At 35.6% G+C, this 19,713-nt stretch overlaps 1 protein-coding gene across 7 annotated transcripts in view; it reads left to right on the top strand.

Annotated features, from left to right (window-relative positions):
- PKHD1L1 (PKHD1 like 1) overlaps window positions 1-19,713 on the top strand; it is a 120,368-nt gene that overhangs the window by 83,493 nt on the left and 17,162 nt on the right. For all 7 annotated transcript variants that reach the window (XM_036436794.2, XM_045581380.1, XM_036436793.1 and 4 more), the window contains 15 exons: window positions 465-594; window positions 1,332-1,450; window positions 3,516-3,645; window positions 5,120-5,293; window positions 7,560-7,663; window positions 8,584-8,713; window positions 9,442-9,563; window positions 11,124-11,214; window positions 14,587-14,735; window positions 14,813-14,935; window positions 15,991-16,102; window positions 16,197-16,313; window positions 17,056-17,221; window positions 19,090-19,322; window positions 19,518-19,685. In XM_036436794.2, coding sequence (XP_036292687.1) covers window positions 465-594; window positions 1,332-1,450; window positions 3,516-3,645; window positions 5,120-5,293; window positions 7,560-7,663; window positions 8,584-8,713; window positions 9,442-9,563; window positions 11,124-11,214; window positions 14,587-14,735; window positions 14,813-14,935; window positions 15,991-16,102; window positions 16,197-16,313; window positions 17,056-17,221; window positions 19,090-19,322; window positions 19,518-19,685 — 2,068 coding nt within the window. The remainder of the gene's footprint in view (window positions 1-464; window positions 595-1,331; window positions 1,451-3,515; window positions 3,646-5,119; window positions 5,294-7,559; window positions 7,664-8,583; window positions 8,714-9,441; window positions 9,564-11,123; window positions 11,215-14,586; window positions 14,736-14,812; window positions 14,936-15,990; window positions 16,103-16,196; window positions 16,314-17,055; window positions 17,222-19,089; window positions 19,323-19,517; window positions 19,686-19,713) is intronic.

A 19,713-nucleotide genomic window follows, 5' to 3' on the forward strand; every position in this document is an offset into this window, starting at 1 on the left:
ATTCATAGGTTTAGTGTAAAGGTTAAGTGGTACAATATAGGTAAAGCCTTACACAGTATGCCTGACCTAGAATCAGCAAGCATTTAGTAATAGCTTTTATTTCTAACAATCTTGGCTCATAAATGGCACAGCTTGGTTATAAGTAGATGAATGTATTATATATAGGCCATATTATTTTATAACCCAGTGTGATCTGTTCAAACAGCACTAGTTTAGGTCTTAAAAGGTCCCAGTTTTAGGTTCAGTTCTTAAAGTAAATAGATATTGAACTTGACCTTGGAAAATTAAATTGCCTATTCCAGAGTGAGTAGATTAAGCTGAGGTCACTTCCAGTTATAATACTGTTCATTGTATAACAGAATTTATTCATTTTCACTAGACAAGGCTTCTAGCCTTCCCAATTCCTTTTTTATGGGGGAAATTTTTCTGCTCTTAAGTATTGACAATTTTCTGCTTCACTGCAGGGAGGTAGATTAATTGGTGGCTGGGAAGATAACCCTTTTAAAGGAGAATTACAGATTGTTCTTAGAGGAAATCATTCTACTCCAGAGTGGGCTTTTCCAGAAGGACCAAATCAAGGATCAAAGGTCCTAGGTATGTGTTTCCAGACACTAAAGGTATCATGCATATCAGTTTTAAGAATGTACTTTAAAATATTATTTTTAGTTTTTTTATTTTATGGTTCAGAAGCTTTTACAAATATTTATTTATAGTAAAGGATTATAAAAGTGGCAGAAAATTTTTAAAATTAAGCCATGTTACATTAAATTAGATATAGATGTGTATATTTTAAATCAAAATATAATTCATTATAAAACTAACATTAACAAATCTCCCCATATGCACATTAGACATCTTCAATTTGGCTTTCTTCAGAATCTTGCTTTTCTCTGAGCAATAATTCTTTTCCTATTTTAGTGCTTTTTTCCCTAAATATTATGTATGTCTTTCCAGATCAATACTTGCAGGTAACACCCTTTCCTTTTATAGCATATTTCACGATGGAATTATCCTGGATGGGATATTACAGTTTATCCCATCCTTCTATTGAAATACAATTTAATGAATTCTAGTTTCCTCACATTTTCAAATATTGCTGAACTAAGCATCTTCATTCATATAGTCTTGTGGACTGGCCTTAATGTCCATTCACTTCTCTTCCTAGAAGTGAATCAAAGTGTCAAAGCCCTGAGCAGATGACCCCGATTGGTTTCATTGATTCTAAAATGTTCAATCACTGATTAGAATACATCAAGGACAGTTTGATTTTATTTCAGCACCTAGCTCAGTACTGTGTGGTGAGTAAGCAGCAGTGTACTTTTCTCCTGCAGGGGTGTTTGGTGAGCTGGACCTTCATGGACTTCCACGTTCGATATATAAAACTAAACTCTCAGAAACCTCGGAAGCAGGTTCCAGAGTCCTGTCTCTGGTGGATGCTGTGGACTGGCAGGTAAAGGAAACACTATGTGGTGGAGAGTGAACACACACATGGGTCAACATAAAAAAGGTTTCTTCTTTATTCTCATGGCCATTTATTTCTCATATGATTAACCAGTTGAGAAATATGTATTTTGCAATTAACGTGCACTCAAAATGCTGATCTGATAGCAGGCATTTAAAAATTGTGGTGTCAAACGTCCTTCAGAACATAAAAAGAACAACATGCATATATTAGTTATGAAAGGGAAATGTGAAAGTTTTTGGGTAAAAAAAAATATTTGTTTACAACAAAATCTTGCAAAACAGAAAGAAGAAATTGTTTTAAGTATATTTTATTGTTTATTGGTTCTCTCTTTATTTCTAATTTGTTTATTTCACATGTTAACCATTGGGAAAGAAAAATCCTGATACCCAGTGATATTCAAACACTGCCTGTGTTAAATGCGATTTTGGTAAAATGAGTGGTGGCAATTCCTTCTCTACTATACTCATAAGTGTGCATAGGCCATCGATTCACATGTTTTACAAACACTCCTTAATACTAAAAGGTCAGGGAAATGGATTGATTCCTTTTCCAAGCTCTCAGATCTCAGCCAGTTCCCTTCTACTGAGTCACAGAACAAAGAAAGCCTTAGTCTGAGTAAATCAAAACAAATCATCAATGGGGTTGGTTCTCTTAATGTAGTCTAAAATTGGTATATAGAAATAAGATTTATTGGGAGGTACTGTAATTTATGTACAATAGGTTCTTATTTTTGATAGTTGAGTTGTGATTACTTTTTAGATGGTACTCAAATAATTTCAATATCCCTATTAATTTTCTAATTAATATTGCATTATTTACCCAATTGATATGTTTTACATATTAATTATCCAATTAATATCTAACCAAGTGTCAGGCACTTTCTGGACAAAGGATTCAGTGTTGAAGAAATTTGTCAAACTATAGTGGACATTACATTGGGATGGGAGAAGCAGACATGAAATTAACACATAAATGTATTAATTTCAGACTATGATTCACTGATGAAGGAAATAAAATAGGTATTGTGAGACAGACTACCTTAGTATAGGGTGCCAGATAACATTAAATAGGGCAGCCAGAAAAAGCATCTGTTGAGGGTAAGATGGAGTTCAAGAAATGCTATCCCAAACCTTAAATAGTTTAAGATGAAGGAATTTGAGGAACAGTCTGTGCTGGAAGGACTTTCTACTTTCCCCCCGAAACAGATTATAACCCTTCATGTGTGAGGTGCCTTCCCAGTACCCAGAGGAAAAGACCATCCTTGTCTCTGAAGACAAAGCGACACAAAGGAGAACTGGAATGGATCTGGCTGGCTCTCCCAGTTTATTACACTGAACTCGTACCCATCACATTTTCCCGTTACCCACCCATGTCATGAAACCTAGCATAGAAACACTCAGGGATAACAATATCTTCAGATCCTCACTTCCTCCCCATGTCCCATAAAACTTACGTTAAATACATTTAGATGTTTTTCTCTTGTTAATCTGTCTTTTGCTGCAGGGACCTGAGCCAAGAACTTAGGAGGATAGAGGAAAAAAGATATGTTTTCTCCCTTATAGACACATTTGAGCAGAGATTTGGATGACAAGAAGAAACTTGTCATATACAAATACAGATTCTAAGACTTGGTCTTCTTGCTCTTTAAGATTTCTCTTTCTTTCCTACCTTTTAGGAATTCAAATGGAATTCTTCGGAAAAGATTTTTAAATCTTCAGAAAAGATTTTTTTAAGACTTAAAGAGAATTGTTCTCATAAGCCTTTTAATAAAATATAAAATTTTTATTCATTTATTTTTTAAATGTATAGCCTGATTTTATTAAATGACTGAATTAAATGTAAGAAAACTCTAAGATAATTCAAAATTTAGAATTCTTAATGTCAAACAGAAGCATATTTATTTTAGATATCTAAGTATATTGTTTTTTTCTGTGTGACAATACCATGATTCTAATCAGATATAAATAAATTAGAATTTTGAGTAATTATTAAGAAATATAAACCTATTTTTAAAATTGTTCTTGTATTTGGCACTTGATTTTTTCCTAAGGAGGGAGAAGAGATTGTGATAACAACCACGAGTTATGATATCTACCAGACAGAAACTAGAAGCATCGTTAAAATCCTGCATGGTCACAAGATTCTCATTCTCAACGAACCTCTTTCCTACACTCACCTTGGTAAGTGGTTGTTCTTTAACCAGATAGATACGTAATTAAAATGTCTTGAAGTCGTCCCATTTAGTGCTATCCCCTGTAATTACGATTATCAGATGAAACATCTCACAATTATTTTAGAAGAGCATTTCACTTAGACTGGCACGGGTACCCACGCGGTGCTACTGATTACATGCTGGCTAGGAAGAGTCTCTGCTATAGCCATTCTTTCATTTAGCAAACACAAAGCAAAGAGCTATTGCATTACATCCTCTCATTCTGTGGGACAAGGTGCCACTTTGTTTTAAGCAGGCTTTTAGGTGATTCTTAGGCACACTAACATGTGAAAACCCTTGATCTGAGAGCATCTTTGTCCTGATTGGTCTCATTGACACATTCCTCAGTGGTAACGTCATTTAAATAAACTACAGCCAAATGGTAAACCATAATCATCCAGGAAAGAAGGAACTCCTCAGAATCAACTGAAGACCAAATCTCAGCCTGTAGGATCAGAGCCTTCCCTGCACCCACCCTCCCCCCATTTGGCCTGCTACCTTCCTTGCAATCCCAGGATGTGGAAGCAGACAGGAGAGGATGTCAGAAAACCCCTTAGATGCTCTGGTGCTCATGAGAACTCCAGCTGTGAGGCGGTGTGCGAGGCTGTGGATAGGTGGCCTGCATGAAAAGGAAGCTTAAGAGAACCTTTTAAAGCAGTATTTTAATAGAAGCCTGTGTGTCTACCATTCTGTATCACATATTTTCCTTTAAATCAAAGAGAAAAGTTTTCATTGAAGAACATTTTAATCGTAAAGCAAAAACCTTTGGAAGTTTGACATTATATAGTCTTTGAGTTTTTCCTTCGAACTACCAAACATTTCTCTCTTTTGAAATGTACAATATTTGCCTGTCTTAAAGTTTTGACTAAGATTTCCAGAAATGCAGAATGGAATTTAGGTTATGTTTTATAGATCATTAAGATGCAAGTATACACACTATGTTGTCTATGCTACTCATTTACAAAGAATTTTGATTGATACAAAATACGCCCAGGAAAAGTGCCACAAACCAAGGTTTGGGGGTCAGGAGAGGTAATAGCGATGTATTGCTGATTCTCCACGCAGCCTTGGACAAATTCTTTTACTTCTCTACCTCACTTCCGCATCTATTAGAATTACAAGCAGCTTCTCCACTTGCCTTACAACTGTGTTTTCCTGGATAAAGTGATTGCAAACTTCCTATGAAGCAGAAACTTCCTAATTGCTGATTATAATAATCTTTTTGGTGTTAATAGAAGACATACTTTTGATTACATTTTATTTCATAAATAAAAAGCTGTCACAATTTCAGTCTGCCATCTATGTATGTTAAAGTATAAAACTTTAATCAATTTATGCATTTGTGTTGTTGACTTTTGGCACATTAGAAAGCTATGCAGCCTATGATCTCATGAAGATGGGAATTTCTCAGCTTTGGTAATAACCTAGCTGTCCTGTTGCAGGTGAAAGGTACCACGTTCCTGGAACAGGTCAGAGCTACACGTTAGCAGCTGATGTTGGGATACTGAGCAGGAACATCAAAATCCTTGGTGAGGACTACCCAGGTTGGTTCCAGGAATCATTTGGTGCACGTGTCCTGATCAGCTCCTTCACTGAAAATATGATGACTTTTAAAGGTCGGTACAAATTCAATTTATTTTCCTAAATGAAATATAGTCTAGTCTTTTCTATGTGTAGTCAGTTCTTCAGTAATTCTCACATCTTAAAGGATCTCCTGTGATAAGAAATGAGTACATTTTACTTTTAAACTGAGTACATTTTACTTTTAAAAAAATATATTTTATTGATTTTTTACAGAGAGGAAAGAGAGGGATAGAAAGTTAGCATCATTTATGAAAGAGAAACATTGATCAGCTGCCTCCTGCACATCCCCTACTGGGTATGTGTCCGTAACCAAGGTACATGCCCTTGACCAGAATCAAACCTGGGACTCTTCAGTCCGCAGGCCGAAGCTCTATCCACAGCCAAACAAGTCAGGGCCAACTGAGAACATTTTAAAGATCTTACTGGCTTTATCTAATGATTCATGCATCAGGCAGCATCCAATCTAGCAGGTCAAAAGGAGTTCTGAAGAACTGTACATGAGGAAAGATTTTATAGATAGAAGGGGTCAGGAATGAGGAAGTTATACTCAGTAAAACAGCAAATTGGTTAGTGTAAGGCATGCATATAAGCATAACCAATGGACACAGACACCAAGGGGGTGAAGACATGTGCTTGGGGAGGGGGTGCGGGGGGGAGGTCAATGGTGGAAAAAGGTGACATATGTACTACTATTTGTAATACAATAATAATTTTTTAAAAAAGGTTACTTTCCATGTAGGAGATGGCAAGGGTTTATCAGGCACATTACCCCTGATGCTGATAGGCCATCCTGATTCGCTGATTTAAGATTCCATTTCTGGAAGAGCCAAAACTGTAGTTAAGTTAAATTTCAGTTTGTTGTTGTGTGGCTTAGCATAAGTGACTCTGCTTTGGGCCTGATGTCTTATATTTGATACTTGGAAAAATAAAGCTTTGAGTGGGATTATATAGCCCATGTGCTACCTTCCTATACCAAATCCCCAATATTATTCCACTTATTTTACTTCTGACAGTAAGAACGACCAAATTAACAATGACCTTAGATAATAGCACATATTATCCCATTTAATACTCATCACACTATGGCATAAATATTGTGCCCTTTTTCATTTTTTTTTATTTTTCAATTACAGGTGTACAGCACAGACATTTATATATTGTAACTTACTAAGTGATTCACCTAAGAAATCTAGTACCCTCCTGACATTGTACATAGTTATTACAATGTTGTCTCTCTTTTAATGATAAAGATAAAGAAATAGACGATTAGAGGGGTAAAACTGCTCTAGCAATCCACCTGAGTCTCACTTAAAGTCCCAAGATGGGCCCTATTCCCATGACAACCTTTCCTTGCTCCTGTTGTTTTGTGATGTAAATAAAGAAAACACAGCAATGGCTTTGTAGGCCCACGTGATCTGTGATAACCATTTCTTCTCTGTCTTTATTGTATTAATCTTATGTTCCCCACTATGTCAGTTTTTTCTTTCTAGTACAAAATCACTCCTCTCTCATACATTTTATTAAATATCATTTTTGAAGCAAGGACTATATTCTACTGGTTTCTTACCAGCCGTGGATTTCCATTGCTTCTGTTTTCTTCCATAAAAGATAGGATTAATAAAAGTTCCTAATTCATAGGATGTTGTATGAGAATTAAACCACCCACTGCCAGCAGTTAGTATAGCTTTGGCACAGAGCAATCTCTCTTGGACTGTTTTTGCTGTTATTGCTAATTTATGAAATTGGCTTTGGTCAGCTCAGTGGTACTTACGATAAACTGATGAGCAGGTAGTTGGCAGTGCATATCGTTACATAACCTAGAGAGGTTATGTAATGATAATGCCCTTACAGGCTCTTTAGAACATCAAAATGGAAATGTCAGGTGAATTATACCTCATGCCTGATGTCATGTATTCTCAACAGGGACAATATCACTGCCAAGGGGTGAGGTTAGTCCTTGAGGGATAAAAATACCTTTAGTCATTGCCATGGTTTGTAGCCCCACAAAGAACCGCCATACATTAACAGATACATAGTATATCTGTGTTATTCAAATTTCATGGGGAGCAGAAGCGATTAGGGGGAAAAATGCCTAAGAAGGCTCTGGGGAGCAGTGGAAATAAGAAGTTCAGAGATACTGCCTCATTTAGATTAAAGGAGCAATGAAACACTAATGAGATTTTCGTGAAAGAGTTGAAAACACATTTGTAATGGGAAAAACTACAGCTTTTGTAGATTTTTTTAAATGCTTCATATTTTTTTCAAGAAAAAATAAATTTAACTGCCTCCTTCCCACAGGAAATGCAAGGATAAGTAACGTGGAATTTTATCACAGTGGCCAAGAGGGCTTCAGAGACAGCACGGATCCACGCTATGCTGTCACGTTTCTTAACCTAGGACAGGTTTGTACTGCATGTGGAATTTTTGCATATATCCAAAGTAAAATATTTTTTATCTGATTTCTGTTTATCTTTACTAAATAGCCATAGCTTATGATGACTAAGACTATGATATAATACAACTTTCTTAGATGTATTCCCATTAACTGTTTAGACTCATAGTAGCATTTCATTCCACCCATTTCATGCATTTATTGAGGGTAAATTAAATAAAAATAGAAAAAGCAGCAAAGAAGGTGAAAGGATTGACCATCCATAATAGCATCTAACACGTTCACTTTATTTTGAAATAACCAAATGTATTTCCCATTACTGTTAAAGTGAGTATTGCTTAAATTTCTCAAATGAAAAATACCCATGTCTGTATATCCATGTCTCTGTCAAAGTGGGGAACAAAATATTCTGTGAGGGCTGGTGATTTAAGAAAAAATGAGAGCTTATTTCTTATGGAAATAAAAATTAATCTTGTAGGTTTGAGATTGAAACCCGTAACCTACTAATTGGCTTGTTCCAATAGACAGTTGAGTCATAACCCCTTGCCTCGAAAGTCAAATTTTGAAGAAAAAGAAAATTCCTGTTAATCATGTAATAAGCTATTTCGAAAAAAATAAATTTTATTGCCTTAGCATTTTATAGGTAATGATAGAAATATAAATCCATAGCAAAGTACTTGAGAAATTTTTACCTGTATTTAAAATAAGCATACTTTATTTTTTTTGCTTTATTTAATCATAAATTTAAGATATGTGGACATTGCCCAGGATTAAAAGACCTGCTGGGAAATCATCTCTTTTTACGGAATATAAATTGAGTATTTTTATTTATGAAGGTGTGTTTCCTGAAGGTCACCTATTTCGAATTTTTTCTTTAAATAAATTTTCATTTTACTTTTGAAATGTTCACTGAATCCTGATGTTTTGTAGATTCAGGAACATGGCTCATCTTACATTCGAGGCTGTGCGTTTCACCATGGCTTCTCCCCAGCAATTGGTGTGTTTGGGACAGATGGATTGGACATCGATGATAACATAATTCACTTCACAGTGGGGGAAGGTAAGAGAATAATATTTTGGTCCACATAACGTATCTTTTGGAGACAGTCTTATCTGTAAGCTCTAGGGCCAAGCTGTCTGGCTGATTTTTCTTCGAGAATGGAAATGGTTGATATCTGTGCTATTACAGTAATTACTAAAGCAAATGTGAGCACTGAGCACTTGAAATGTGACTAATGTTACCGAGGAACTGGATTTTTAATTTTAATTGTACTTAATTTAATTGTACTTACTTTACATGTAAGTAGTCACATGTATGGATACCATGATGGATAGTAGAGCTCAAGAAGAATTATTTACCAAACCCTGATCTTATGAGCGTTATCTAATACCAATAGTTTAAATTACTACGACTTTTAAAATACTCCTCACATGTCACTAATTCGGGTTATTTGATAAAAAATTATATTTTATTTTAGGGGGTTATTCTTTCTTGACTGTCATTAAAGAACACAATACAAACTTTTAAAATATATGATAATTATTTATGTGTTTGTTAAATCCTGAGGTGGAAACTGTGAACCCACATATGTACAATAATAAGCACCCAAAAGATCCTAATTCAGGTAGTCTATTAAAGAAGTAGAGTTTCACTATCAGAGTTCACATTTAAAATCTAAGGGATTCAGTTATCAGGCTTAAATTAGAAAATGGATTTCCCCCACAGACACCCCCCATAATACTTAATACAAATGTGTATGTATTGGGGGGATTTTATTTCTTTTCCAGGCATAAGGATTTGGGGGGATGCCAACAGAGTCCGGGGAAACCTGGTTGCCCTTTCGGTTTGGCCAGGAACCTATCAGAACAGAAAAGACTTGAGTTCAACTCTCTGGCATGCAGCAATTGAGGTAATGCAAACAAATTTATAATTATACAACATTATAAATTCCTCACTGAAGATTGTAATTTCTGTAGAAATTATAAATCTCAAAATATCATTGAAAACTATTTCTTCCTTAAAGATTGGTGAATTAGTAAAATGTACTAATTAAAGGACTGAATGAACTTTCTTAAAAGATAACGTGAGCTCCAATAGCCATTGGATTTTTCTTTGTGCTGATGCCCACTGGTTTAAATCGTTCTCATATTTATTGCTTCTCTAATATAAATTATTGCTCTCAGGTTACAGTACAGGGTCTCTGTGCTGCTAACTGACTGAGTGCCTTGCACATATTACTACAATATTTAACTCTGAATTGAGCTCCCTTCCAAATGGAAAATTATAATAATAGACTACAGAATCTCTGCAACCTCTTTCTCATCTACAACTTTTCTTCTACAAGCAAGATTATGTACTCTTATCTAACATTACTATTGGACCCTTCCTGATTCCCATGGAATTTTTCCCATTACTATTGGTCTTTATTTATATGCAGAGTGACATTACAAACAAGAAAATAGTACAGAGAAAGGATCTAGAGGAAATATGGCTCCTCTTGTTTTTGTTTTAGTCACCTATGCCGTAGGAACAAAAAAGAATTACAAATAGTTCTCTTTGAAAAATGGGATAAGTATTGGGCTTTGATTTTGGGCAACTATTAATATCACCTTACAGTAAAATGTGAAACTTAGTATATATTTATGAGGTAAAAATGTTCTCTTTCATCTATTTATAAAAGTTTGAATGTAATCAAATGTCAATTCCTATTCTTTAAAGTTATCTGTATCTTTTGTCATAAAAGATACTTTACTTTTATGAATACCATTTGACTATTTTATTATAGTCTTTAAAATAGAGTGTTTAATATGCTTTAAATAATTGAGCTTTTAACTGTTTTGCCGACACTGTAGACAAGAACTAAACCTTCTGTGTTTTATCTTTTCATTTTCTACCACTTTGACTTGACTCATAAAATTGCTTAGTCATTACTTAATATTCATGCTACCCAGTTTTTTATTAAAGCAGATTTTATTTAAAGTATTGAATGCCTCTATTGAATCATATAGTCCACGGTAATTTCCTTGGTTGTCGTGTTTTAAATAAATCAAATTGGTAATATAATATAACCAAAAGGAGTGACAAAATACTTGTAACTTTGCTATAATACTGGAATTTAGCCAATAGCATATAAATATTGAACCACATCCAGTGGATTTTGTTACTGAAATAAAAAATAATCCCTTTAATGCACTTTCCTAAGAAGTCTAAGGTGTAAAAAAAAATAATAAAAGTAATAAATAATCTCTTCAATGTACTTTTCTGAGAAGTCTAGTGATGGTTTTATACCAAGAACCTAAGGTAATATCAATACTTCATTTGTAATGTAAGTTTGAATGGAGTGGATAATGAATTAAAATTTTCCTCCTGAAAGTAGTCATAATTAGACATTCGGTGTGTTGCCTACTGGCTCTCATTGGGTAATTGCGGAAGGGCCTGACCCCAAGCATTTTCTTTGTCATTATCCTAGATAAATAGAGGGACCAATACAGTCTTACAAAATAACATCGTGGCCGGATTTGGAAGGGCGGGATACCGCATTGACGGGGAACCTTGCTCAAGTAAGTCTTTTGCCATGGAGTCACCAAAACTAGGAAATAATTTGTTCCAATTCATTAGAAATAAACAATTGTTGTCAGTTCAATATATGATATAGCCTCTCTCTGGGCACTGAAAGGACTCAACAAGGGAAATTATTTCAAGATACCATTGGATCTAAAGAAAGAATGAATAGGCTTTTAAAGACAACTATTTTCCATGTTTGCGATCCCAAACCCCTAACAGCAACTGCAGTTCCCTGATTTGGCTGGTATTGGAACAATGAGTACCTCCTTCCACTTTCATGAAATGAAATGTAGAGATACTGGTACATGCTGTGGGGATGTGCCACTATTTCCACGCTTCTGCTTTATAAAGGGATAAATGCTCACTTGTTTATGTGCTAAAACCTGCAAGCACGAAAAGCAAAGGACGTGAACAGACAGTTCTCAGATATATTCCCATCAGATGAGCAAACGTCAAGAACTAACTGCACAACTGCTCTCTTGGCGAGGCTGTAGGGAAACAGTACATTTACCCATTGCTGCTTGAAGGACAAAACTATATAACCCACAGAGGGAATCCGGCAATAGCCACCAGAGTGATAGAGGGATTTACCTTTGGTCAGCATTCCTACACTTTTAATATAACTAACAGTTGCCTCCGTAAGAGAAAAGATTTGTAGCCCTAACCGGTTTGGCCCAGTGGATAGAGCGTCGGCCTGCAGACTCAATGGTCCCAGATTCGATTCCGGTCAAGGGCATGTACCTTGGTTGTGGGCATATCCCCAGTAGGGGGTGTGCAGGAGGCAGCTGATTCTGATTGATGTTTCTCTCTCAATGATGTTTATAATTCTCTATCCCTCTCCCTTCTTCTCTGTAAAAAAATCAATAAAATATATATTTTAAAAAAGAAAAGATTTGTAAAAAAAAAAAAAAAAAAAAAAAAAAAGGCTATTCATCACAGCCTTTTGTGTGCTACAGAAAACTGAAGGCTACCTGTGTCCAATAACTGTAGGTTTTTATACGAAGCCCAGCATTGAACACCAGGCCCCTCTCAAAGAATTAAAAAAAAACAAACAACATACCATATATTGATATGGGGATTCTAAAGTGATAAAAAAGGAAATTTCAGAACAGTATATATGATACTGTTTCGTGTATATGTTTTGTGAGGAAAAAGGAAAAAACATAAGAATATATGCAGTATGTATGTTTACATAAAGAAACAGGAAGTATAAAAACAGAGCTGTAGAAATTGAGTGGGAACAGGATCACTGGTGACTTATTATTGACTAACTATTTATAACCTCTTGATTTTTCAACAAAGTAAGAGAATTATCAGATCCAAAAAGTAAAATAAATAACAAAACTTAAGGCTTTGTCTCCTAAGAAACTTACTTAGTTAAAGGTAATGGGATTTTTCCTCTGAAAAATTTATATTCCTTCTACAGTTTGTTTTCTCAGCGTAATTATTTTTAAGATTCTTTAAATCAGCATTTTTTTTGGTGTAAATTCAAAACATACTGGGCTTATGCTAATTTTATTCTTGTGCAAAATAGATTTTGAAGGGGTAAACCTACTTATTTTTTGATATATGCTCTTTTTAAATATTTTAGTTCCCAACAGCTTTCAGTAGCTTTTCTTTGACTTAAAATGTAAATATATGCAATTTCTCTATAACTTCTTTGAAGTGTTGTGCGTGGGTTTTTTTGAAAATCAAAACATGACCTGTGAATATGAATATGTATTAATATGTGATATTATGCCATTCATTTTTTACTGACTGTATTGATATTCCTAAATAATTGAGAGTGTCTATAGGAGTTTTTAGATTTCAAGCAATTGAAACATGAAACATCACAGAGGAATTCAGGGTTTAAGTTCTTGGAATGAAACATCAACCTATCAAATTCATCTCCCAGACAAGGAGCGGCTAGGATTCTGGGAAGGGAGGAGCCATGTTTGCCCATGACTTAAAACAACAAAGAGACATGAGTGGAAACAACAAAGAGACATGCAAACAGCTTCTTATGAAGGAAACAAAATAGAAACCTGGAAACCATGATCAAAATGTCAATCTCAAAGGACTAGGGAAAATGGAAAAGCAATAGAAGATAAAATGAAGTCAGATCCTTGGGGACTAAGTATAATTCAGGGGTGGCTCTGCTCTTTATAGGAAATCTTAAAATTTATGCATGATGAGGAAGGAGTTATTAAGATTACTCATCTGATTTGGAGCTACATAAAATTTTCATTAAAATCTACATCAATTATCCTGTGTATTAATTATGAATATAGTTTCCATTCATTGAGGCTATTTCATTTCATTTTTAAACAACTCTGAAAGAGGCTTGATTAAAAAAAATATATATATATATATATATATATATATATATATATATGTAGAAACTAAAGTCCAACAAGGTTGAATAACTTTGCAAACATCATGAATAGATTAATTCAACAAATATTTAATGAGTACCTATCTCTGCATTACCTTCTAAGCTCTAGGAATATGACCGTTAGTGAGCTTCTCTCATGAAGCTTATCTATATATATAAAAGCCAAACAACCAGAATGAGAGACTGGTTGTTATGACACACACTGTGGCAGCCAACCAGCCCAATCAGAACTCCAATCAGCCCCCCTACCCAACCTCCTGCAGCCCTTCCCCCCGGCTGGTCTGCTCCACCCACCCCTGATCCGGGCAGTGCTGGCTGGTCAACTGCCTGTGGCTCTTTCACCTTACCCCTGATCAAACCCCATCGGGATGGGCTGGCCGTACCCTACCTGTGCATGAATTCATGCACCAGGCTTCTAGTATTATAAAAAGAGAGAAGATGGATGTCATAATAAAGTCAAATAAGTCACAATGTTAAGTGAAGAAAGTTCTAATTGCTATGCAAAGTGACTGAGGTGCTACTTTTGATCAGGTGGTCAGGGAAGGCCTTGTAAAGAAGTAATATTTAACTTAAAAATGGGATAGCGAACTGCCAATACAATGGTCTACAGGGGAAGTGTTTTACAGACAGCAAGTGGTGCCATTGTGTTTCAAGTTCAGCCTATTTCAATCTAACTTCATGCTCTTTCTAATGAAATTCGTGTTTAGTTTTATCAGATACAATAAGTTAAGGGTGCTAATGCTAAACCAAACTTTTGCAAATGAGCATACAATTATTCTAAATAACAAGGGACCATTTAGATAACAGTAAACACCAAAGAGACTAAATCATAAATGACTGAACTATGAAAATGTTTGTTCATCTTGTTAAAATGTACATCAAAATTATATTTTGAATTTTTAAAAGAATTTGAACTTAAACTGACACTGCTTAAAAAACTATGTGACATGATTTATAATCTTAATTAGCTCATTCTGTGTTTCCATTCAAGGTCTGTCTAACCCCCTGGAAAAGTGGTTTGGCAATGAGGCTCATGGGGGCTTATATGGCATCTATATGAACCAGGACGGCCTTCCTGGATGTTCTCTCATACAGGGATTTACCATTTGGATGTGCTGGGATTATGGAATTTATTTCCAGGTAAAATGATAGAAGATCATGACTGTTTTCTTTTATGATTGTGTTTTGTACTATTTAAACTATAAATTGTATTACAGACCACAGAGAGTGTGTATATCCATAATGTGACCCTGGTTGACAATGGAATGGCCATTTCTTCAATGATTTATATGCCAGCTGCCATATCTCACCAAATTTCCAATAAAACAGTGCAAATTAAGGTAAGACATGAATACAGCCACATATTAAGACTAAAATTATTGAAGGATTAATATAAATAACCTCCTTGACTTCTACCCCAGCTAGCCCAAACCTCCCACCTTTGCTCTCATTGACCTCTCCTAGGAAACTTTCCTTACTTCCCTCTGCTCTCCAAATCCTTCACCTCTTCTTCCTCCTCTTCTTCTTCTTCTTCTTCTTCTTCTTCTTCTTCTTCTTCTTCTTCTTCTTCTTCTTCTCCTCCTCCTCCTCCTCTTCCTCCTCCTCCTCCTCCTCCCCCTCCTCCTCCTCCTCCTCCCCTTCCTCCTCCTCCTCCTCCTCCTTTTTCTTCTTCTCTCCAATTCCTTCACAACTACTTCTCCTTCTCTTTCTCCTTCTCCTTCTGCTTCTTCTTCGTTGTTGTCATAATCACCTCCTCTTCCTCCTCCTTGTCCTCCTCCTCCTCCTCACCTGAGGATATTTTTTTATTTTTTTATTGATTTTTAAAGAGAGTGGAAGAGAGGGGGAAAGACAGAAATATCAATATAAGAGAAACATAGTATTGATTGGTTGCCTCCTGCATGTGCCCCCAGGTGGTTAGGGGAGGAGCCCGCAACCGAGGTAAGGGCCCTTGAACCTGAGACCTTTCAGTACACAGGCTCACATTCTATTCACTGAGCCAAACTGGCCAGGGCCCCTCACCTATGCTTGATTATCACCTGCTAACCTTTCCTCAGTTAGTTACATTTTCATTCCATCTATGAATTTTTTCCTGAAACAGCTTAGGTAGCTTAAGTTACTCCCCCTCTTCTTGTTCCTATTGTTTCCTGGACATATGTATAACCTAGAAACAGAACATGCCATTATATATAATTGTCTACATATCCATCTTCCCTTTGCCACGTTGAGTCATTCCACTTTGGGAAGAAATCACACCTTTTTCATCTTGGTTTAATGATCCAATTCTCAAACATATAGATTGTATTTTTGCAACAGAGCAATTCAGTATTAACAGTTATTGTGTTTTCTCTTAGCAGTAGCTATTATTAAAGTTGTATTGTTTGAATTTTTTTCATAGAGCTCATTAATTGTTGGAAGTAGCCCTGAATTTAATTGCTCTGATCGCCTAACAAATGATGATCCCAATATTGAACTTTCTGCTGCCCATCGGAGTTCTAGACCTCCATCAGGTAGAAAATTTAGAATTTTAATTTTGAATGCACTTTCAAATTTAATTAATGAATGCACTTTCAAATTTCATTAACTGTCTTCTTTTCATAAAAGGAGGGAGAAGTGGGGTTTGCTGGCCCACCTTTGCTTCAGCACATAACATGGCACCTCGGAAGCCTCATGCAGGGATCATGAGTTACAACGCCATCAGTGGCCTTTTGGAAGTTTCAGGCAAGTTTAAACTTGGACAAATCTCAATTAAGTGCTATAAAGCGTACATAGAGTATAATTAGTAATGTGTAATTATTAGTAAAAAAAATTATGTAAATGAATGTGTACATAGTCGAAGCCGGTTTGGCTCAGTGGTAGAGCGTCGGCCTGTGGACTGAAAGGTCCCAGGTTCAATTCCGGTCAAGGGCATGTACCTTAGTTGCAGGCACATCCCCAGTGGGGGGTGTGCAAGAGGCAGCTGATTGATGATTCTCTATCATCGATGTTTCTAACTCTCTATCTCTCTCTCTTCCTCTCTGTTAAAAAAATCAATAAAATATATATTTAAAAAAATGAATGTGTACATGAATCTGCTCAATGTGACAAGAAAAGAAATCAGACATCAGAGTCCATTTCAAGAATGGAGTAATGAGACTGACTGAGCTAGGCTCATTCACATTCTAAACTCACAGTTTCCTAGAGCACCACGAGAGTGAGCCCTAACATGCAGTACTTTTCAGATCTGCTAATACCACAAATGCTCTTGTCCCATTGGCCAAAACAAGTTACATGGCCAAGTGCAGAGAAATATGAAAATGACAACTCAGAGGTGTTGACATAGGGAGACAACAATCTACCACATATGGTGGTGGATTAATCTTCCACATAAGCTAACACCTTCATTTTCAGGGTAGGTACATGAAATGCAACTGTACCATTTCCTCTATGGAAAGTAATTACTTATCTATTATTTACATTTCAGGTTCAACATTTGTTGGATTCAAGAATGTTTGTTCAGGTGAAACTAATGTGATATTCTTTACTAATCCTTTAAATGAGGATTTACAGCATCCAATCCATGTGAAGAACATACAGCTGGTTGACACTATTGAAAAAGCAAAAATATTTATACATAGGCCTGATATAAGGTAAAATATATGAAAACCCAGTTTTCTTCCTTTCTTCATAGTTCTCTGTTGCCTTTCCCCCCTGCCATAGAGCTGGGAAAATTTCTATGTTTCTTATCAGCATTATGAAAATGAAGACTAATGTACTTGTTTTCAGTTAAGTTGAATATATGTATATTTTCTCATACTGTTTTTTCCATGCAGTATATTTATTTAATTGATTTTTGAGAGAGAGGGGAAAGGGGGAGAGAGAGAAAACATCAATTTGTTGTTACACTTATTTTATGCATTCATTGGTTGCTTCTTGTATTTGCCCTAACCAGAGATTAAACGCACAACCTTGGTGTATTGGGATGATGTTCTATCCAACTGACCTACCTTGCCAGGGCTTAATGCATTGTAAATAACACTCTCATTAAACATAAGAGGCAGAATGGGGTTAGAAATGTACTGTACAAAAGTATCTCTCCATTTGGAACGAGAGACATTTCTAGCATTTCTTTGATTTTCATTCACTTTTTTGTTTCCTGTTGCTTTCCAAGTGTCTTATCTCATGCACTCTTAACGTTTTGTTGAAAATTGAATGTCTGTCCTTATAACTGTGACTGAGAATATGTGGAAACTTAGAACAGTGATTTTTTCAGTCACAAAGGTCAGGTGGTGTCAGAATACTTGTAGAAGCTGAACCACCTCCATTCTAAATCTTAAAAGAATATAGTCAATAATTGCTACTATTCATAAGAGGTGCAGACAAGGAATTTAAGTGTAAGGCAGCAGTGGAGGTAAGAAATTTTCTATTAGATATATTTGTTCATTTTCAGGATAAGGAAAAGACAAGGAATAATGCTGTCAGACATCTCTTCAGAGAAATGCAATGTTTCATAAATAGTTTGACTTCATCTGATTTTGTTTTGATAATAGCCCCACAGCTTTTCACTGTGGCCGCTCCCTTCCCTTTTGAGAGGATTCCCTCAATACCTAACTTGAACAAAAGTCTACATCTCAGCTCTTTCTTTGGAAGCTGAGATTAGACAGAGCCCCAGACTGTCCAATGAGTGCCACCAGGCACCTACCCACGGACTTGTTTACAAAACTATATATAATATATTGCAAATCAAATAGCTATTTTTTTTTATAACCAATTAACAATCCACACTCCAGGTGGCCCAAGATGAAAGCAGAATACCATCTGTGGTTGAACGGCATTGTGAGTTTATAGTATGTCATCTCTTACAGTATCTACAGAATGCTTACTAAAATGTGCAGCATAAAAACCATAATTCAAGCACATCTGTTTGCATTTACATAGGCAAAAGTCAATGAGAATAAATACTAATCTGTAGTTTGTGATGCGCCTAAGAGCTTGAGATAAGAAAGTGAAGGGGACTAAATTTTTACCAAGTTCTTAGGTGATTGCATAGTAAGCATATAATACTTTTATAATATTTAAAGACCCATTAAAAAAGAGAGAAGAAAAGGAAAAATAGTAAAGATTTCCCTGCCAACACAGGATTTTTTTAATGTCCTGAACAATAGAGCAATTTTAATATTTTGTTAGCTACTCACAAATATGAAACTTATTATTCAAGAAAATATAAAACAACAAAGTGGAATTCTAATTTTATATCCCACAGGTATAATTTGTCCTTTTGAAATGTTAATGAATTCATAATAGACCAAATCAACACAACGGAAAACAGATCTCATTACAATGCACATTATATATGCTACTGGGTCCTACTTTAAATCCTGTCTGAAAAGATAAGATTCAATCAATAAAATTTTTTTGGATACTCTCTTGTCAAATACTCAAGTATACTCAAATGCTCCTTAGAAATAGGGAGGGATACTAAACCTTAGTATTCATACATTTGACCTTTTCTCCACAGGAAGGTGAATCCATCTGATTGTGTAGACATGGTTTGTGATGCCAAAAGGAAATCTTTTCTCAGAGATATGGATGGCTCCTTTCTGGGGAATTCTGGTTCAGTGATACCGCAATCAGAATATGAATGGAATGGAAATAGCCAGTTAGGAATTGGAGACTACCGAATTCCAAAGGTTATGCTTACATTCCCAAATGGAAGTAGAATCCCTGTCACTGAGAAAGCACCTTATAAAGGTTTGTTGGATATTATTCCGGTAGTTCTCAAACTTGTGAAACAAGATATATCTTTTCTTTATAATGACTGATGTACTCAACCAATAATGTAGTTTCTACTTATTAATGTTACATAACAAGAAAAAGGATAGTATGTGGATGCTTTTGCAAAGAGATTTCTTTTCATTGCTAAAATGTATATACCTATGTTTCTAGGAATTATTAGAGATTCAACCTGTAGGTACATTCCAGAATGGCAGAGCTATCGGTGCTTTGGGATGGAATATGCAATGATGGTCATTGAAAGCCTGGATTCTGACACTGAAACTCGAAGACTCTCACCTGTGGCTGTAGTGAGCAGTGGTTATGTAGATCTCATTAATGGTAGGTGTTCAATGTCAGCAAACTAGGA

Source organism: Pipistrellus kuhlii, unplaced genomic scaffold (assembly GCF_014108245.1).
Source record: "Pipistrellus kuhlii isolate mPipKuh1 unplaced genomic scaffold, mPipKuh1.p scaffold_m20_p_14, whole genome shotgun sequence".
Taxonomy (NCBI): Eukaryota; Metazoa; Chordata; class Mammalia; order Chiroptera; family Vespertilionidae; genus Pipistrellus; species Pipistrellus kuhlii.